Here is a 16,878-nt window from a genome sequence, read left to right as displayed (position 1 = left end):
GCCCTTATGGCTTTTCAGCACATGGATGTCCTTGGATCCCCTGCTTTGGTGCTGAGCACTGTGGAGGCCTGTTTCACCTTCAGTCCTCATGGTAGCCCTGCATGGTTGTCTCTTTTGGGCAGGAAGGGAAGCTGAGGTGTTTTGTGACAAATAGCTGGCCTTCCATTCCTTGGTCAGGCTTGCCTTGAAGTGGAGGGACCTTTTTGGTCCTTGGGCATTGTACAGTCTCCCCAGGGATGGCTCTGCCCCATGAGATAGGGACCAAAGCTTGCTTCTGTGTCACAGGGTACTTGTGTGTTTGTGGTCCTAGCAGTAACCCAGGGGCTTCTCCAGGAGGAGAGAGGGTGTTGCTCACAGACATGGACTGAGCCCACATGGGAAGGAGAGCAGATCAGCCAAGGAGCATGCCCAGGGTCTCCTGCCAGGTGAGTGGGCCACACCCTGGCCCTCCCCACCCCTGACTGTCATTCCTGGAGCTTCCTGAGAGACTGCAAAACCTGAGAACTCCTACAGTTGCCCTGTCCACATGTACCCAAGCTGGGCTCAAGAGACTTTCTGTGAGTCACTGACATGCTGATAGCTCTTGGGCATAGCCAGGATGCTTCACTGTGAAACTCCAGTCACAAGTCAGTAGTGCAAAGCTCAACTGTGAGAGATGCTGTTCCTGAAAGAAACTGGTCGGCCTTGTTGTGGAAGGCTACTAGGGAAATGAGTTTCCCTACTGCCTCTAGGCCCCTTGCCTGATTCCACAGTAGCCTGTCTGGGTCATTTTACCATGCCCATGTATAGTTGACCCTTAAATAGAATGGGCTTGAACTGCCTGAGTCCAGTTATACGTGGGTTTTATTTTATAAATAGAGTATACTTCAGTAAATGTATTTTCTTTGTGTTTTTAATAACATTTTTTCTAGCTTTATTGTAAGAATACAGTGTCTAATACATATACAAAATATGTGTTAATTGACTGCTTATGCTGTTGGTAAAACTTCCAGTCAACAGTAGTTAATTAGTGATCACGTTTTTGGGGAGTCAGAAGTTATAAGTGGATTTTCAACTGCTTGGAGGGGGGTTGGTGCCCCAAACCTGTTTGTTGTTCAAAGGTTAGCTATTCCCTCTAGCAAAACAAAACAACAACAGAACAAAAACCATGCATTTTGATATCCTTAATTACGTTGTTCACGGTCTCTGCAAGCTCAGAGCCATGAAATGTGTTTATTCTAGCAGGACAGCTTTTTGTTTTCCTCCTTGGATGCCTGGAAGCTCAGAGTTCAGTTTTACGTACAGTTGTTGTAAATTTTTGTACCCTGCTACAATGTGCTGAGCGCCCCCCACCTCTCCCCCATTACTTTCTGATTTCTGTGTTTGGTCTGACATCAGTGTGTTATGTATTGTATCACACTGGATCCTTCAGGAGGTGGGTTGAAGTGGGTGATTTGGAACAGTGTGCCCATTGGGAGGCATTGTTGTAAAGAGGTAATGGGTTTTCAGAAGCTTGCTCCATTACTGAGGGTAAGTTAATTTAGTCTATGGGACCAGAGTTCTTCCATTGCTCTGTGGCCAAATGAAAGAGATTTATCAATGGTCTTTAGCAGGTTTTATCCAAACTTGTCTGGACTTCCCACTAGTAAAATTTTCTTCCCATATTACAGAGGGTCAGGGCCAGGGTGGCAGTGGCACTGAAATCAGCAGTCACAGGGTGGGAACACACTTATTCTTTAGCTGTGTCTGGAGAGAGTGATGCAGACAGAGCCTCCTCTACCATTTCTGGGCTGAAGATCTCTTTGAAGAGGCCACCCAGCACAAGCCAGTGCCCATGCACCAAGTGGGACCACAAGGCTATCAACCTGCAGGATAAGCTTGAGGTGTTTTGGCTCTTTGAAGCTGGAGAGAAGCTCAGCAGAATCAGGAATGCGCTGGGGCTCTCCACCTCCACCATGGCTACCATTCGTGACAACAAGGAGAAGATCCGAGCCAGTTCCCAGGTGGCCACACTGCAGGCGGCCACCAAATTGATGCACAGCTGCAGCCTGGTGATGGAGAATATGGAGTGGAAGCTAAGCGTGTGGATCAATGACCAGAATGAGCTCAATGTGCTCATCAACATCATGCTCGTCCAGGAGAAGGCTTGCAGCCTGTTCGAGGACCTCAAGTGGGAGCAGGGCACGGGTGCCCAATTGGAGACCTTCGGGGCAGTTGTGGGTGGTTCGCGTGTTTTAAGGCATGCCAAAGCCTGCATGCCTTGGGGTGGGTGGTGAGGCTGGGGGCTGCGAGGCCATGGGCACAACTGCTGCATCTGTGTGCAGGTACCCTGCCCTGCTTCAGAGAGTGATCCAGGAGGGTGGCTACACACCATGGTAGGTGTTCAACGTGGATGAGACTGGGCTTTTCTGGAAGCGACTGCCTGACAGGACGTTCCTTTCCCTGGAGGAGAAATCAGCCCCTGGGTGCAAAGCTGCCTGAGATATCCTGACGCTGCTACTCAGTGGCAGTGCGGCTGGCGATCTCATTGAAGTTGCTGCTGGTGTATCCCTCAGAGAACTCTCACACCCTCAAGGGCTTCTCCAAGCCCAACCTGCCTGTGGTGTGGCGTTCACACAAGAAAGCCTGGGTGACCATGAGCATCTTCCAGGAGTGGTTTGTACACTTCTTCTGCCCAGTTGTGGAGAGGTTCTTTGCCCATCACTGCTTGTCTTGGACAGTGTCCCTGGCCACCCTGGGAACCTGGACAACCTCTCCGACCATGTGTATGTGGAGTACTTGCCCAAGAACATGACGGCCCTCATCCAGCCCAAGAACCAGGGCATTGTTGCCACCTTCAAGGCCTGCTACTTATGGAGGGTCTTCTGCCTGTTGGCATTGAGGGTGGGAGGCAGGGACCAGCAGTCTGTGGTCTTTGACTTCTGGCGAGTAAACAGCATCCTTGATGCTGTCTACAACATCTCTGAGTCCTGGGAGGAGGTCCCACCAGCGACGCTGAGTAGGGGGTGGAGAAAGCTGTGGCCTCAGTGCGTCAAGCGGGAGGCCAGCAGGCTGCATGTGGAAACTCTACAACAGATCCGGCAGGACATCCTGGCACTGACACATGTTGCAGGTTTCAGAGAGGTGGCAGAGGCAGATGTGGTTGAGTTGCTTTAGAGCCCTGGGGCAGACCTGTCCAACAAGGAACTGATTAGCAATTGGATGCTAATTGTCACCCTGTCCTGTTCTCTGAAATGATGCTGTGCCCCATCTGATTGGTTGGGGAGAGAGAGGAGAGACTGGTGGGTGAGCTAGAGAGGTAGAGCACTCACCAGATCTCCAAGCCCCCAGCAAGGGGCATCCTCATGGCTGCAGGTGTCCCTTGGCCAGAACTGGATGCTAATTCTTCCTTTCTTCTTGTCTCCTCCCCTGCTCTCTCTGCCTTGCACTCCTCTCTTTACCGGTTTCCATTTGATACCTGCCATGCCCTTTTGACTTTCTTCTCCCTGTGGACACGGCTCATTCCAGACAGTGGTGGCATTTGGAGAAAAGGCTGTGGATCCCACAAGGGAATGCTGGGGGCCACCGATTGCTCTGCAGAAGGTGACCTTTGGGGATGTGACCTGTTTGGGTAAGGATGCGGATTTTGGGGAGTGGGTTGGCCTTATTGGTGGACATACAGGCCCTCAGGTGAGTGGTCTGTCTCCAGCTATGGGTTCCTGCTGCAGAAGGTCTTTACTCGAGACTACCTTCTTTCCACAGGAGTAGTGAGATGGAGGGCTTCTCTAGAGGACTGGTTATTGTTTAAATTTGGCCTGAAGGTTTTGCTGTCAAGCCTAGATGCCCACACATCTCCCATCTGCCTTCTGTACACACCTGTGCACACCTGGCGGGCATATGTCCAGACTCCAGCTCATATTACATACATGAAATGAGTACTACCTGCTGGCTGGACCTATCACACCTGAGCAGGAAATTCTTCTATCCCAAAACTTGGGCCATCTTGGACACCCAGAGCTCTGGCTTCTCCTGGGAGTGGCTACTGTGGGTGTATCTTGAGATCCCAGGGTTGCCGGTCAGCTACTCCCATTTGGGTGTCTGCACCACTCAGTGTAGAATCAGAGTCAGATGAACAACAACAACAACAACAACAACAACAACAACAACAACAACAAAAATCAGTCAGATGAAAGATTGATTTTAAACACCATTTTTGGATATGTTAATCAGATAAGGGAGGAGTCACTTGCTGTTAGTTTGCCATGGGGTGTGGGGCATGTGGCCCATTTCCATTTAGGAGTCCAAGCCTGCTGGTCAGTGAGTGCCCAACTGCCCCGGCAGGGAGACCTGGCTGAGCGTTTTTGGTAAACTGTGCCTGCATTACTTTCCACCTGGTATTGCTCCCCACTGTTATCACAGCTCCCAAGTGCATCCAGGGAGGATCTTGGGTGTGATGCCAAACAGTTTTGTCATTGTTTTGACCTTTTGCTGTCTAAAAAGAGAGAAGACAATTCCATGTATTTCACAAGTGACAAGTACAGTGAGATCATTGAACAAGTGAAACATACCAAACTACAAAAGAGGAAGTCTACCCTCTTGCTCCGCTGCCTGAAGTGATTTGTTATCTGTATTGGGAACAAGGAAATGCCAGTTATCCCCCTGTCAGAGGCAACATGAGCTTTTGCTACTGTATTAAAAACAAGAACATGTAGCACATGAGGCCCATGTTAGCATTGGGCATGGAGGGAAGCCTAGGATGCTGGCAGAGCTAAGGAGATATAAGAATGTGACACGGGAAGCCATACTACTATACTTGAAGCTATAAATTCATCATGGTCTACCAGGGACACACAACCAAATTTGTCCAGTTGAGTACTCTGACCAGCAGTAGTGGTGCGGACGTGGCCAGATGTCTGCCAGACATCTTCTGCATCTATGGGGCCCCTGCTGTTCTCCAGTCTGGGAATGGAAGATACTTTGCAAATGAGGTGAATGGTGTATTTAAAGGCACATGGAGTGGCTTAACAATTATGACCAGAAAGCACCATCTGAGCCAGAGCCCAGGCAGCCTAGAGAAGGGCCACCAACACATGGAGAGCATGCTTGTGCCTGGTTCACACAGAGGGGACCAGCACTTGGATCCTGGGGCTACACTTTGTCCAAGTGATGAAGAACAGAATGTTTTTTGTTGTTTTGTTTTATTTTTCATTTTTAAAGATTTTATTTTAAGTAATGTGTATACCCAATGTGTGGCTCGAACCCACAACCCTGAGATCAAGAGTCGCATGTTCCACTGACTAAGCCACCAGGTGGCCCGAAGAACAGATTGCTTAACCGGAGCATCTGGAGCTCACCTTATGAGGTGATGTTTGTTTGTGACATCAAAGTAGATCTATCAGTGTCCTCACTGTCCAGTGGAGCACTCGGCAGGCTGGAGACAGAAGAGGATCTGGAGGAGCTGCTGCAGAGTGTAAGAATAGACACTCAGAGGTCTGAGAATGAAGACGGTGGCCTCACTGTCTCCTTGCTGGAGGTGCCAAGAGTGGTGTATGCCCTCTGGGCTGTGGGGAAGCCCATGTACGTGAATCCTGCATGACACATGTGTACGTGTCTGTGGCAAAGACTCTGGGTTTTGAGAATGTGGAGACTCAGGCGTCCAGGAGAGCCTTGTTGCTTCCCTCAAGACTCCCATTTAAGAAAGTGAAGTTGGACTCTGTCAAAGCACTTTCTGGTCCTGGTATTGGTGACACTGGCAGAATTTCCATCCTGGATTTAGACAGGGAAGGCTGAGCTCAGAAACATCCTGTGTGTGATCCTTTCCATCAAAGATGGGCAGTTTTATTGATTAGGCAACAAACTAGGAACGATTGGGCAGTTTTTCATGAGGAGACAGTTCACGATGTTTTCAGAGGCTTCGGTTTCCATCAAGGAGGTCTCACCTGAGGAATGGTCCCTGAGGGAACTCTCAAGGGTCCTGTCTGTCACTGGCAGGCAGGGACACAGGCAGTGTGTATGTAAAAGTCAAGTGTGGGACCAACAAATGTCCCTGCAGAGCCTCCCAGTTTCCTCTCTTCCTCCAAGTGTCATCTCAGTTTCTGCTGTAATTAATGACCAGATGCTGATGAAGGTCTCTGCAGCCCTGCTCTCTGTGAATCAGAAACTTCTGACATGAGGAACCTGGAACCTGAGCCTCTGCCTCACTTTCTTTGCATTGTTGTACTGATCACCAAATGGGCTTTATCTGTGGTCAGGGGTTGGTTGACTTCAGCGTAAATGTGTTCAATAAAGAACTGTTTTTATTTGACTGTGTATATTAGGTTCTGTCTAGAGTTTGCTTCATCAGGACATATCTGTGGGTTAGAGCTAGGAGGGACAGGAGGAGAGTGGCCATAGCCAGTATCTGGGAGGAGACACATGGGTAATAGGACCAGGCAAGGGATGAATATGGTGTTGGGACAGGGCAGAGAGGCTCAACTCCTAGCTTCAGTGAGGAGGATCCTGTCCCTGGAATGTGGCATCCAGCTAGAGATGGAGCATGGCTTTCCCGGGGGGAGACTCAGATGGCTAGAGGTACAATGAATAGGGCAGGTGGCTCATGGAAAGGGTGAGCAGATCTTGGCTCCAGGGATCCCTGGACTTGGCTTTTGCTGTGAGCTCCCACTCCCCCAGTCTCCTTTCTTCTTTCCTTCAGATATCCATCCAGCCAGAAGAGAGAACTCTGTGGAACTTGTGAGCCTATAGGAAGGTAGTGTGGGCCTCAGAGGAGGGCCTGAAGATAGAGGAAGTTCCCATAAAGTCCATCAAAGTGAGGATCTCCATCTTCAGCCAGATCTGGAGGCAAGTGAGTAGGTGCCTGGCCAACCCTTCTTTCAGCTGCTCATGTTGGGCTCTTGGACCATGCCATGAATCAGCAGGCATCCTTGCCTAGAGGAATGCAGGGAAACATCAATGTTTGAGGGAGTGCAGGTATTCTGGAGGCATGGAAAGGCATCTACCACAGAAGGCTTCCTGCAAGAGGGTGAGTGAGGCAGTGAGAGTTGAAAATGGGTACAGGAGAAGACATGAAGAGAGAAATTTCCCACATTCATTGCATTAGAAAAACTTTCTTCTGGTACCAACTATGTTCTTGAATAAAGAATGTTTTCTGATGAGGGACTTTCCCACATTTATTAGAATCTTTTTGAGCATGAATTATGTCATGTTTCAAAAGGAGAATGGTTCCCTGGCTAAAGGCTTTTCCATGTTTACTGCATATACATGGTTTCTTTCCATTTTGAGTTCTGCAGTGTCCAAAAAAAAAGGGGGGGGGAGGGTGGGGGCTGAGCAGGCACTTCATTTGTTGCCACATTTACTGTATTCCCAAAATTTCTTCCCTGAGCTGGCTGGGCATCCCATGTCAAAAATCTCTTTCCTGTAGGTATGGTAGTCTTATCTACACAGGAGTGACTCTGTATGCTGGCAGCCTTTCTGTCTGTCACTAATATCCAAGAGGTATTTGTCACTTGACCCAGATCTCTGTCCTTGTTTGCCTTCTGCACCGCCCCCCCCCCCGCCCCCCCTCACCCTGACACTCTCAGGCCTCATTCACCTAGATATCTGGGAGATAGTTCTTGCTGAGTAAGGATGAGTTCTTACCCTAAGTGTCCTCTTTGTGAAGCCTCCAATCTGGGAGATACAAACCATTAAAAAGTCTCTTGAGTACTGTGCTGGGAATTAATATGGCAATCATGAGATTGGGGTAATAAATCAGAACTTAATGCCTGCTGATGTTCATTATTATGTTATTAAAATCCACACTTAGAATAGTGTATATTAGTTAAATGCTTTCTATGGGCTAGACACATTTTCTAGCACATAATGTGTAATTAATTCACACCACTACCTTCAGAGGTGGGTCACACCATTATCTCCCTCCTATAGATGATGATATTGATGTAATTGCCAAAGGTTATATCACTGGTAAAGTACAAACAAAAGCAGACTGGATGCACAGATGTTGCTTTAAAGTACTTCATTTCACAGAGAAAACCCAGAAATAACCCAAATGTCCAATGGTTGTAACATTATATTTCATAGAAATGTTGAAAATAATGTGGTCTAATTAGATGCCCACTTTTATGTTAGGTTAAAGTAACAGACTACAGACCACAGGGACGCTTGGGTGGCTCAGTTGGTAAAGCATCCGACTTTGGCTCATGATCTCGTGGTCTGTGGATTCATGCCCCGCATTGGGCTCTGTGCTGACAGCTCAGAGCCTGGAGCGTGCTTTGGATTCTGTGTCTCCCTCTCTCCCTGCCCCTCCCCTGCTCATGCTCTCTCTCTCTCTCTCTCTCTCAAATAAATATTAAAAAAATTAAAGTAGCAGACCACAAATTACTTATATGTACACTTTTGTTTTTATTTTTGTTTAAAGTTTATTATTTAGAGAGAGAGTGAGAGCAGGGGGAGGGGCAGAGAAGGATGGAGAGAGAGAATCCCAAGCAGGTACCACGTTGTCAGACCAGAGCCTGAAGCAGGGCTCGATGTCACGAACTGTGAAATCATGACCGAAGCTGAAATCAAGAGTTGGATGCTTAACCGACTGAGCCACCCCGATGCTCCTGTAGGTACACTTTTATTTTTTAAAAAAAATTTTTTTTTCAACGTTTTTTATTTATTTTTGGGACAGAGAGAGACAAAGCATGAACGGGGCAGGGGCAGAGAGAGAGGGAGACACAGAATCGGAAACAGGCTCCAGGCTCCGAGCCATCAGCCCAGAGCCTGACGCGGGGCTCGAACTCACGGACCGCGAGATCGTGACCTGGCTGAAGTCGGACACTTAACCGACTGCGCCACCCAGGCGCCCCTCCTGTAGGTACACTTTTAAAAGTCCTTTATAAAAATGACAATAGCTCAACTTCTGGGGAAGATGGTGGAGTAGGAGGATTCTAAGCTCACCTCATCCCATGGATGCAACAGCTAACACCCACATCAGTGTAAATAACCCAGAAAATGACCCAAATACTGGCAGAACAGGCTCTCCACAGCTAAGTGTAGAGAAGAGGCCACACTGAAGAGGGTAAGAGGGGTGGAGATGTGGTTGGGAGCCAAACTGACCTGTGAGACTGTCTGCAGGAGGAAGAGACACTGTGGGCAGGCACAGAGAAGGGAGAGAAACTGACCCTCACAATAGGCACCCTAGGCTTGGGGAACCCACACAGGAGAGTTGAATTCCCATAACATTTGGCTTTGAAAACCAGAGGGTCCTAATTTCGTGAGTTCTTACAATCAGTTGGGCTTAACATCTGGGACTTTAAAAAACAGTGGTTTTGGCTCTAGGAAAGGTGGAGGGTGAGAGGAAACTGAGTACTTGCCCTTAAAGAGAGAGCGCAACAAACAGTTCCACTGAGATACAGCATAGAAACAGCAGTTTGAAAAATGCCTAGTTTATTAGGGAGGGAGGTTTGCTTACCAATCACAGAGATATGCTGGAGGGGCCGAGATCTTTGGGAGACTTCAACAACAAAAGAACTGTCAAGCACCATTTCCTTCCCCTGCCCCCCAGTCTAGATACATGGACACCTGAGGGAACCAGCAGAGCATGAACCCTCTCCACCTAGCTTGTCAACAGTGTGCCCTATCCCCTATGCTCTTCTGTGGATCCACCCCCTCTATCTCAGCCTAGGCAGTTTTCTCGGATAGCTGCAGGTCCCCTCCCGCAGCAGCACTGTGCGGACTTTGCTGGCACTGTGCACCCCACCTCCATGCAGACCTGTCCCCTCCAGTCTGATGGCAGGAATTTTCAAAAGTGTCTCCAGAAGACAGGCATAGACCTTGCTAACACTGTGCACCCCACCCCCATGTTCTACTGTGGACCTGCCCTCATCAGGAGTCCATTCAAAGCAGTGCCACAAGCCTGGCAGTGTGCAAATGGCCCCGACAGGAGCCACCACCACTCCAAAGTGACTTCTGAACTGGGGAGAGGGGAAGATAACCACACAGACTAGTCAGATTGCAGCTCCAGCAGTGGCCTGGGGGCAGACATCTGACCTGACAGTAGGCAATGTCCCCTTCTCAGGGAACAGGACAGATAGCATGCCCTGCAGTTTTGTGCTACTGCAGCTCTAGCAAGTGCCTGGTCTGACTCAAGTCTAGCCTAAGGTAGCTCCAGACTGGCTCACTAACAACATAGAGACCAAACCCTGCCCACAACAGGCAAAGGGAGCCCTTGCAGATGACCAGACTGAAGGAAAAAGTGGCTCAGCCACAACAGTAGGACACATGCAACACATAGATACCCCTGAAGCACCAGGTTCTGGCGAACAGGGATAATTGCACTGCAGGGCCCCACAGGACCTCTTCTTCATAAGGCCAATACTTTTAAGAGCAGGGCACATGCCTAACTTTCCTAACACATAGAAACAGACACAGAGAGTTAGTAAAAATGAGGAGACAGAGGAATATGTCTCAAATAAAAGAACAGGACAAAATCCCAGCAGAAGAGCTAGGTGAAATGGAGATAAGTAATATGCCCAATAGAGAAATTAAAGTAATGCTCATAAAGATGGACGCCTGGGTGGCTCAGTTGGTTGAATGTCCGACTTTGGCTCAGGTCATGATCTTGCAGTTCGTGGGTTTGAGCCCTGCATCGGGCTCTGTGGTGATAGCTCAGAGCCAGGAGCCTACTTCGGATTCTGTGTCTCCCTCTCTCTCACTGCCCCTCCCCTGCTCACGCTGTCTCTCTCTCTCTCTCAAAAATAAACATTAAAAAAAAAAGTAATGGCCATAAAGATACTGGACTGGAGAAGAGAGTAGAGGACCTCAATGAAACCCTCAACAAAGAGATAGAAAAAAAGAACCAATCAGAGATGAAGAGCTCAATAACTGAAATTAAAAATATACTAGAGGGAATAAATAGTAGACTAGAGGAAGCAGAAGAATGGATCAGCAACCTGGAGGGTAGAGTAGTGGAAAGTAATCAAGCTGAACAGGAGAGAGAAAAAAGAATAATGAAGAATGAAAATGGATTAAGGGAACTCAGTGACACCATCAAGCATCATAACATTCACATTATAGGGATCCCAGAAGAAGAGATAAAAGAGGGCAGAAAATATATTTGAAGAAATAATAGCTGAAAACTTCCTGAATCTGGGGAAGGAAACAGAAATCCAGATCCAAGACATACAGAGGGCCTCCAACAAAATCAACCCAAGGAGGTCCACATCAAGACACATAGTATTAAAATGGCAAAAAATGATAAAGAGAGAATTCTAAAGGCAGCAAGAGAAAAGAAAACAGTTATCTGCAAGGGAAATCAATAAGGCTATCAGCTGATTTTTCAGCAGAAACTTTGCAGGCCAGAAGGAAGTGGCATGATGTATTCAAGATGCTGAAGAATCCCCGTCCCCCCCCCCCCCCCCCCACTACCCTGCAACCAAGAGTACTCTATCCAGCAAGGTTATCAGTTAAGTGTCTGACTTCTCCCCATTCCCGAGTTCAAGGCTTATGTTGGGCTCTGTGCTGACAGTTCAGAGCCTGGAGCCTGCTTCAGATTCTGTGTCTTCCTTTCTCTCTGCCTCTCCTCTGCTCATTCTCTCTCAAATATGAATAAATTTGAAAATTAAAAAAAATGTAATCAATATGCCAAAGTGGCACATTTGGGGTGACCTACCCTTGGCCCCTACACCATCCTGTGACACTCCCACATCCTAAATAACTTTATTTTAGAGGATTATGATTTACTCTTTTGGATGTAAAAATGCTTGGGTTTTGACAAATGCATAGTGGCAGGTATAAATCACTCAAATACCATGGAATACTTCCAACCCCTACCACTTGATCCTTTTATCATCTCTAGTTTTGCCTTTTCCAGAATCCCCTATGAATGGGATCACATAGTATGTAGCCTTTTCAGACAGGAGTCCTTCACTTAGAAGGATACAGGTAAGGTTCATCCATGTCTTTGTATGGGGTGATGGTTCATTTACTTTTATTGCTGAATAGACTAACAGGAGAAAAACAAACAGAAGTTAACTTGCATATGTCCTGTATATGGCAGATACCCAGGAAAACGGAGTAACTCCCCGATGTGGCCCAGTCCTCACCCTAAATGCTCTCTTCAGCTAAAGACCAAAAGATTTTGGGTGGTGGGAAGGCAAGTTTAGTGTTGTTGTCAGGCAAGCATAGTAAATGAGGGTATGGTTGTTATGAGGATTTAAGTGTGTGTCCTCTCTTTTGGTAAGAGTTTCTTGAGATTTAGTCGTTCTTCTGTTCTAAAAGGGCGACACCCTTATTGTAGCAGGATTCTCACAGGGAGTCATGACACCGAGGCTTTTCTTTCCAGGAAGCACTTTATTCCTGCTGGCACCATTCAGTTGGGTTTGTACCAGAAGAACTGAGCCCCGAACACCATGTGGCCCCCCTGTACACCACCCACCTGCATGCATCCACCCCCATGCATACATCCACCTGGCCCCCTGCATGTACCCACCTGCACCCTGCATGCACCCACCTGCCCCTCTACACACACCCACCTGCCCCCTGCCCCACTGCACGCACTCATCTGCCTTCACTCCCCCTGCGTGCACCCACCTGCCCTCTTACATGCACCCAACCACTTTCACCTCCCTGTGTACACCCGCATGGTCCCCACATGCACCCACCTACCTCTCTCATGCACAGCCCTACCTCACTGCCCCTCTCTCCACACCCACATGTCCCTGCATGCACCTCTGCCTCCCTGAACCCACCCACCTGTTGCCCCACATGCTCCCTCCCACTCCCTGCATGCACCCACCTGCCCCTGCCTCCTTGAACACATCCACTGGCCCCCCTGCACGTACTCACTTTTCCCCTTCACGCACACACCTGCCCCCCTGCGCGCACCCATCCATCTTCAGTTCCCCTGCATGCAGCCGGGGGCCTCTATCTTACATTTTCCTAACATAAGCCAGGATGTATTTTCAGCTCCTGGGATATAGTCTCTGAGATGTTGGTCTCTTGTCTTCCTGGTGTCATCACTGAAATGAATTACTTTCTTGTGTCATTTCCACTCACATCTCTGCCTTTGGATTCTGTCGGCATCAAGTGCCCCCACCCGGTCTGTTGGTGACCCTGGATTGGAGATCTTGCACCCCTTGCCCCTGTCACAGGACACTGCAAATTGCAAGGAAGAGATGAGGCCGAGCCCTCCTGGGGAGACCCGGTGCACTGGCAGGGAAGGACCCCGGGGCACCACCTCCCAGGAAGGAAGAATGGGTGTGTAGGCCTACAGCAGGTGCAGCTGAGCCACTGACACCCTGAGAGGCTGCACGACAAGACTGGATCCAGGGAAGCTCTAATCCAACTTGGAACATGAAGAGGAGAGTTTCCCTCAGGATCTTTCTGGATTCAGATCCTACACTGCTGGAGGTTTACCTCAGAAGAAAGCCCAAGAATGTAACTTCTGATTTGTTGTCCTGTAATGCCCTCCCTGGAGGGAAGGTCTGCATGAGTGACAAGATGGTTCTTCCACGCGGCTGTGGGCGGCTGTGGGACCTCCAAACAGGTGCTGCTCTGCCCTCAGCGGTGTCCCTGCTCTGCTCCTGTCCTCCCTTTTCCTGGTGTCTGTGAAACAAGCAGAGAAATGGAAGAGCCGGTGAAACTTGGAAGAAGCCGTGTCCCTTTACATTCTTGGGACCGTCAGACCTGATGCTCACAGGATTGCTACTGTGAGTGTGGACAGAGGAAACACCTATGGACACTAAAAGGCTGTTGGCATGAATCATTACAAACGGTCACAGAATCTGCAGTTTCAGGGCCTGGATCAGGTTAGGGTTAGCCCTCCTGAGACACACCAACATGTCTAATGGCCCCTCTGCCCATAAAGGTTCACGGTGGCTGGGAAGTCATCGCTTCCACCCGATGGATGGTGACAGTACCTCTTGAACCCACCTGCTCAGAGCAGCACAGGTGGCAGGGACCCGTTTCCAGCCTGGCCTCCCTATCCCACACAGCACCTGCTCTCCAGCATCTTCCCTGTTTCTGAGCCTCTCATCTCTTTCTGTCTGCCTTCCATCCCCTGTCCCTAACTTCCTGCCAAGTATTCCTATAAGCCAGCAGTTCAGCTCGGGGGTGGGGGTGGGGGAAGTGGGTGGCCAGGAGAGCCTCACCACACTCAATGAATTTCAGGACATTCTGGCTATTTCCTCCCAGGCCAAAAGACTGCCCAGCTCCCTGGAAGCATCCTGGCTCTTTACTGACAATGAGGCAATGAGGGCACTGTTGAAATCATCATTATTTTAAAATAACAAGTATTGATGAGGATGTGAAGAAGAAGGAACCCTCCTGGTGGGAATGCAAACTGGTGTAGTCACTGTGGAGAACAGCATGAAGAGTCCTCAAAAAGTTAAAAATAGAACCATCTGATGGTCCATAAATCCCCTCCTGGGGATTTACCCGAAGGAAAGGAAATCACTGTCTGGAAGAGATCTCTTCACCCCCACATTCATGGCAGCATTGTTCACAATGGCCCATCATGGAAACAGGTTAAGTGTCCATCCAGTGAGTGATGCATGTATGAATGAATATTGCTCAGCTGTAAAAAGAGAACAGGCAGATCTGGAGGACGTTATGCTGAGTGAAATAAGCCAGACACACAAGGAAAAGGCTGCGTGGTCTCACTTACGCGTGGAATCTGAAGAACAGGCAGAAGTTGAGTCTTACATGTGTGGAGCCCCAGGCACCCCACTCAGGCCTGCCGGGGCCCAGGGAAATCAGCAGGGACCCACTTACCAAGCACAGAATCGTGCAAAACAATACATGCTGTAGCTTCCATCTGGGCATTTCTGTGTTTTGGATGCAGTGGTAGGTGACCCCAGCAAAGTCTAGTTCTGTGGTTCAACCTCAGCTGCCCTTGGCAGCATACATCCCTGTGGCTCTCTCACCAGCCTTGCCCTCCCCAGAGAAGCTTCTAGATGTTGGGAGGGTGTCCTGAGGATGGAGGGCCAGGCAATGGATCTGCTCCCTTTGCTCCAACAGGACCCTGGACCCCCAACAGCCCGAGATGATTCTCTTTGCAGTGGCCCCAGCAGCCCTCTGAGATGCAACGCAACATCCCTGGTCAGCAGGGGCAGCCACCATACTCCTCAGTGATCCAGCCCAGGGCCCATCAGTGCTTGTGGCCAAGACTTGGGCTGCAGAGGCTGGAATGTGGCGTCTGAACAACCTGCTGTGCACAGGTCAGGCCCTGTCTCTGTTTCTCTCTCTCAGTCTCTGTCTCTGTCTCTATCCCCCATGTGGTCTCTCTGCTGGGTACCCTCACAGTCCAGCTTGTCACATGGACACTACTTGAGCAGGTGTCCCAAGAGAAGCAGGTACAGCTGCACGGCCCCTTCAGTGGGAGCCTCAGGAGTCCCATGGGCCACAGAGCCCACCTCGGGAACTGTGGGAGCCCAGGGAGAGGTCGACTGTCCAAAGCCCAACCCCCGACCACCCCAGGACATAGCTGCCTGGCCAGATCCCCTCCTGCCTGCAGGTGGCCTCCACAATCCTCAGGGTCGGTGGGCAGTTTCCCACCTCTCTTCCATCTGGATGTGACACCCTCCAGGTCCCTTGTCTTCCATGAGTGTGCTGTTAGGTGGGTGGGGTGGTTCTAGATATGGCTTCTAATTTCAAGCAGGGTCTATGTTCAGATCTCCTAAATAAGTTCAAATCTTGATTCTGTTTGGATTAGAGAAGGAAGAACATGAAAATGTGAGCAATGAAGCCAACAATAACCCATCATTTAAATCCTGCTTCTCACACTTTGTCTTGGAAACAAAATGATCCAAGGAATTCATGCCCAGTCTCCACCCAACAGAACCCTGCTGAGGCATCGATGGCCTTGCAGATCCTCTCCAGCAGGTAAGATGAGGCCACGTGAATGCAGGCAGGGCCAGCTGCAAGGACAGCTTCTCCGGGAGCTCCCCAAAGTGGGGATCAGCCCGCACATGGGACTTCCAGCTAATCTGGATCAGAACCCTGTGCCCATGTGTCTGGGGACTCATCTCCACCTATCTGCAGGGCCTTCCAGGCTGGTGTGGTTCCTCCACCAGAAATGTGAAATCTTCTGTCACCATATACATTTGGGAAATGCCGGGAGCATCTCCTCGGAATTCAGCCCCAAAACAGATGGGCATGCACACTGGGCAGGACCCAGCAGCGGAAGCTGAGTGCCAATGTGAGTGTAAGTGGTTGGGCCACCTGGCAAGCATCTGGCAGCTTCCCCTGGAGGGAAGCACTCACCTGGCCTATCAACCGGGACAAATGAAAATACATGCTCCCACCCCTGCTAAAGCCACCTGCCCCTGTTTGGACAATCACCTGTCTGGACAAGGAGGCCAACATGTCCTGCATGTTGGTGGCGGGGGGGAACTCAAGCCCCAGGGTGTCAAGGGCACAGTGCTGGCTGCCATCCACCTCTGCCCACTGGGAATGCTCCGGGGAGGGGCCTCTAACCAGACTTGATGGACAGAACATATAGACTGCACACTTTTGTGTGGACTCTTGACACTCAGAACCATGTCTCAGAGATTCATCTGTTTCCTGGCGTGGACCCTTCATTTTCTGTGGCTGAGTGGTGTTCTACCATGTGAACACTCCGGGATTCCTTTGTCCGCTTGGATGGTTCTTAATTTGAGGTTACAATAAAGCTGCTATGAGCATTCTTGCACACGCCTTTTGGTGAACATCTGCCCTCAGTTTTGCTGGGTAAACACTCAGAAGAGAGACTGGCAGGTTAGAGGGCATGTGCCTATCTGCCTCGAATGGTGCTGCTGAACCGATTTCCAAAGCAGCTGTGCCATTTCTTGCCCCCACCAGCTGCTTCACATCCTCGCCAGCACGGGGTATTGTCAATTTAGAATTCTAGTGGGTGAGTGGTTTAAAAGTACGTTTATTACAGTGTTAATTACACTAGAGCAT

General features: G+C 49.4%; 1 protein-coding gene and 1 long non-coding RNA gene across 11 annotated transcripts in view; both read left to right on the top strand.

The window, feature by feature from the left end:
* LOC131499612 (tigger transposable element-derived protein 1-like) overlaps positions 1 to 4,776 on the top strand; it is a 35,606-nt gene extending 30,830 nt beyond the window's left edge. For 2 of the 8 annotated variants that reach the window (XR_009255974.1, XM_058707714.1), the window contains one exon: positions 311 to 4,776. Coding sequence is in view for 1 of the 8 variants with exons in the window: in XM_058707714.1 (XP_058563697.1) it covers positions 311 to 368 (58 nt within the window). In the remaining 7 variants the exon portion in view is untranslated. The remainder of the gene's footprint in view (positions 1 to 310) is intronic. The other 6 variants (XR_009255973.1, XR_009255972.1, XR_009255969.1 and 3 more) reach the window with 6 other exon arrangements.
* Positions 4,777 to 4,787: 11 nt separating this feature from the next.
* LOC131499615 (uncharacterized) lies at positions 4,788 to 16,622 on the top strand. Of its 3 annotated transcripts, none has more exons than XR_009255976.1 (4): positions 4,788 to 6,799; positions 14,956 to 15,155; positions 15,650 to 15,819; positions 15,979 to 16,622. It is a non-coding gene; the product is annotated as an uncharacterized LOC131499615 (long non-coding RNA). The 3 variants fall into 3 exon arrangements; XR_009255977.1 differs by lacking the exon at positions 4,788 to 6,799 and adding an exon at positions 7,258 to 8,564 and having other exon boundaries at positions 8,813 to 15,155; positions 15,655 to 15,819; XR_009255975.1 differs by lacking the exon at positions 4,788 to 6,799 and adding an exon at positions 7,258 to 8,564 and having other exon boundaries at positions 8,813 to 15,155.
* The last annotated feature ends 256 nt before the right edge of the window (positions 16,623 to 16,878 follow it).

The sequence above is a fragment of the Neofelis nebulosa genome, chromosome 17 (assembly GCF_028018385.1).
Source record: "Neofelis nebulosa isolate mNeoNeb1 chromosome 17, mNeoNeb1.pri, whole genome shotgun sequence".
In the NCBI taxonomy this organism is placed as follows: Eukaryota; Metazoa; Chordata; class Mammalia; order Carnivora; family Felidae; genus Neofelis; species Neofelis nebulosa.
Note: the sequence above shows the minus strand (reverse complement) of the source record. Positions and strands in the feature narration are given on the sequence as shown.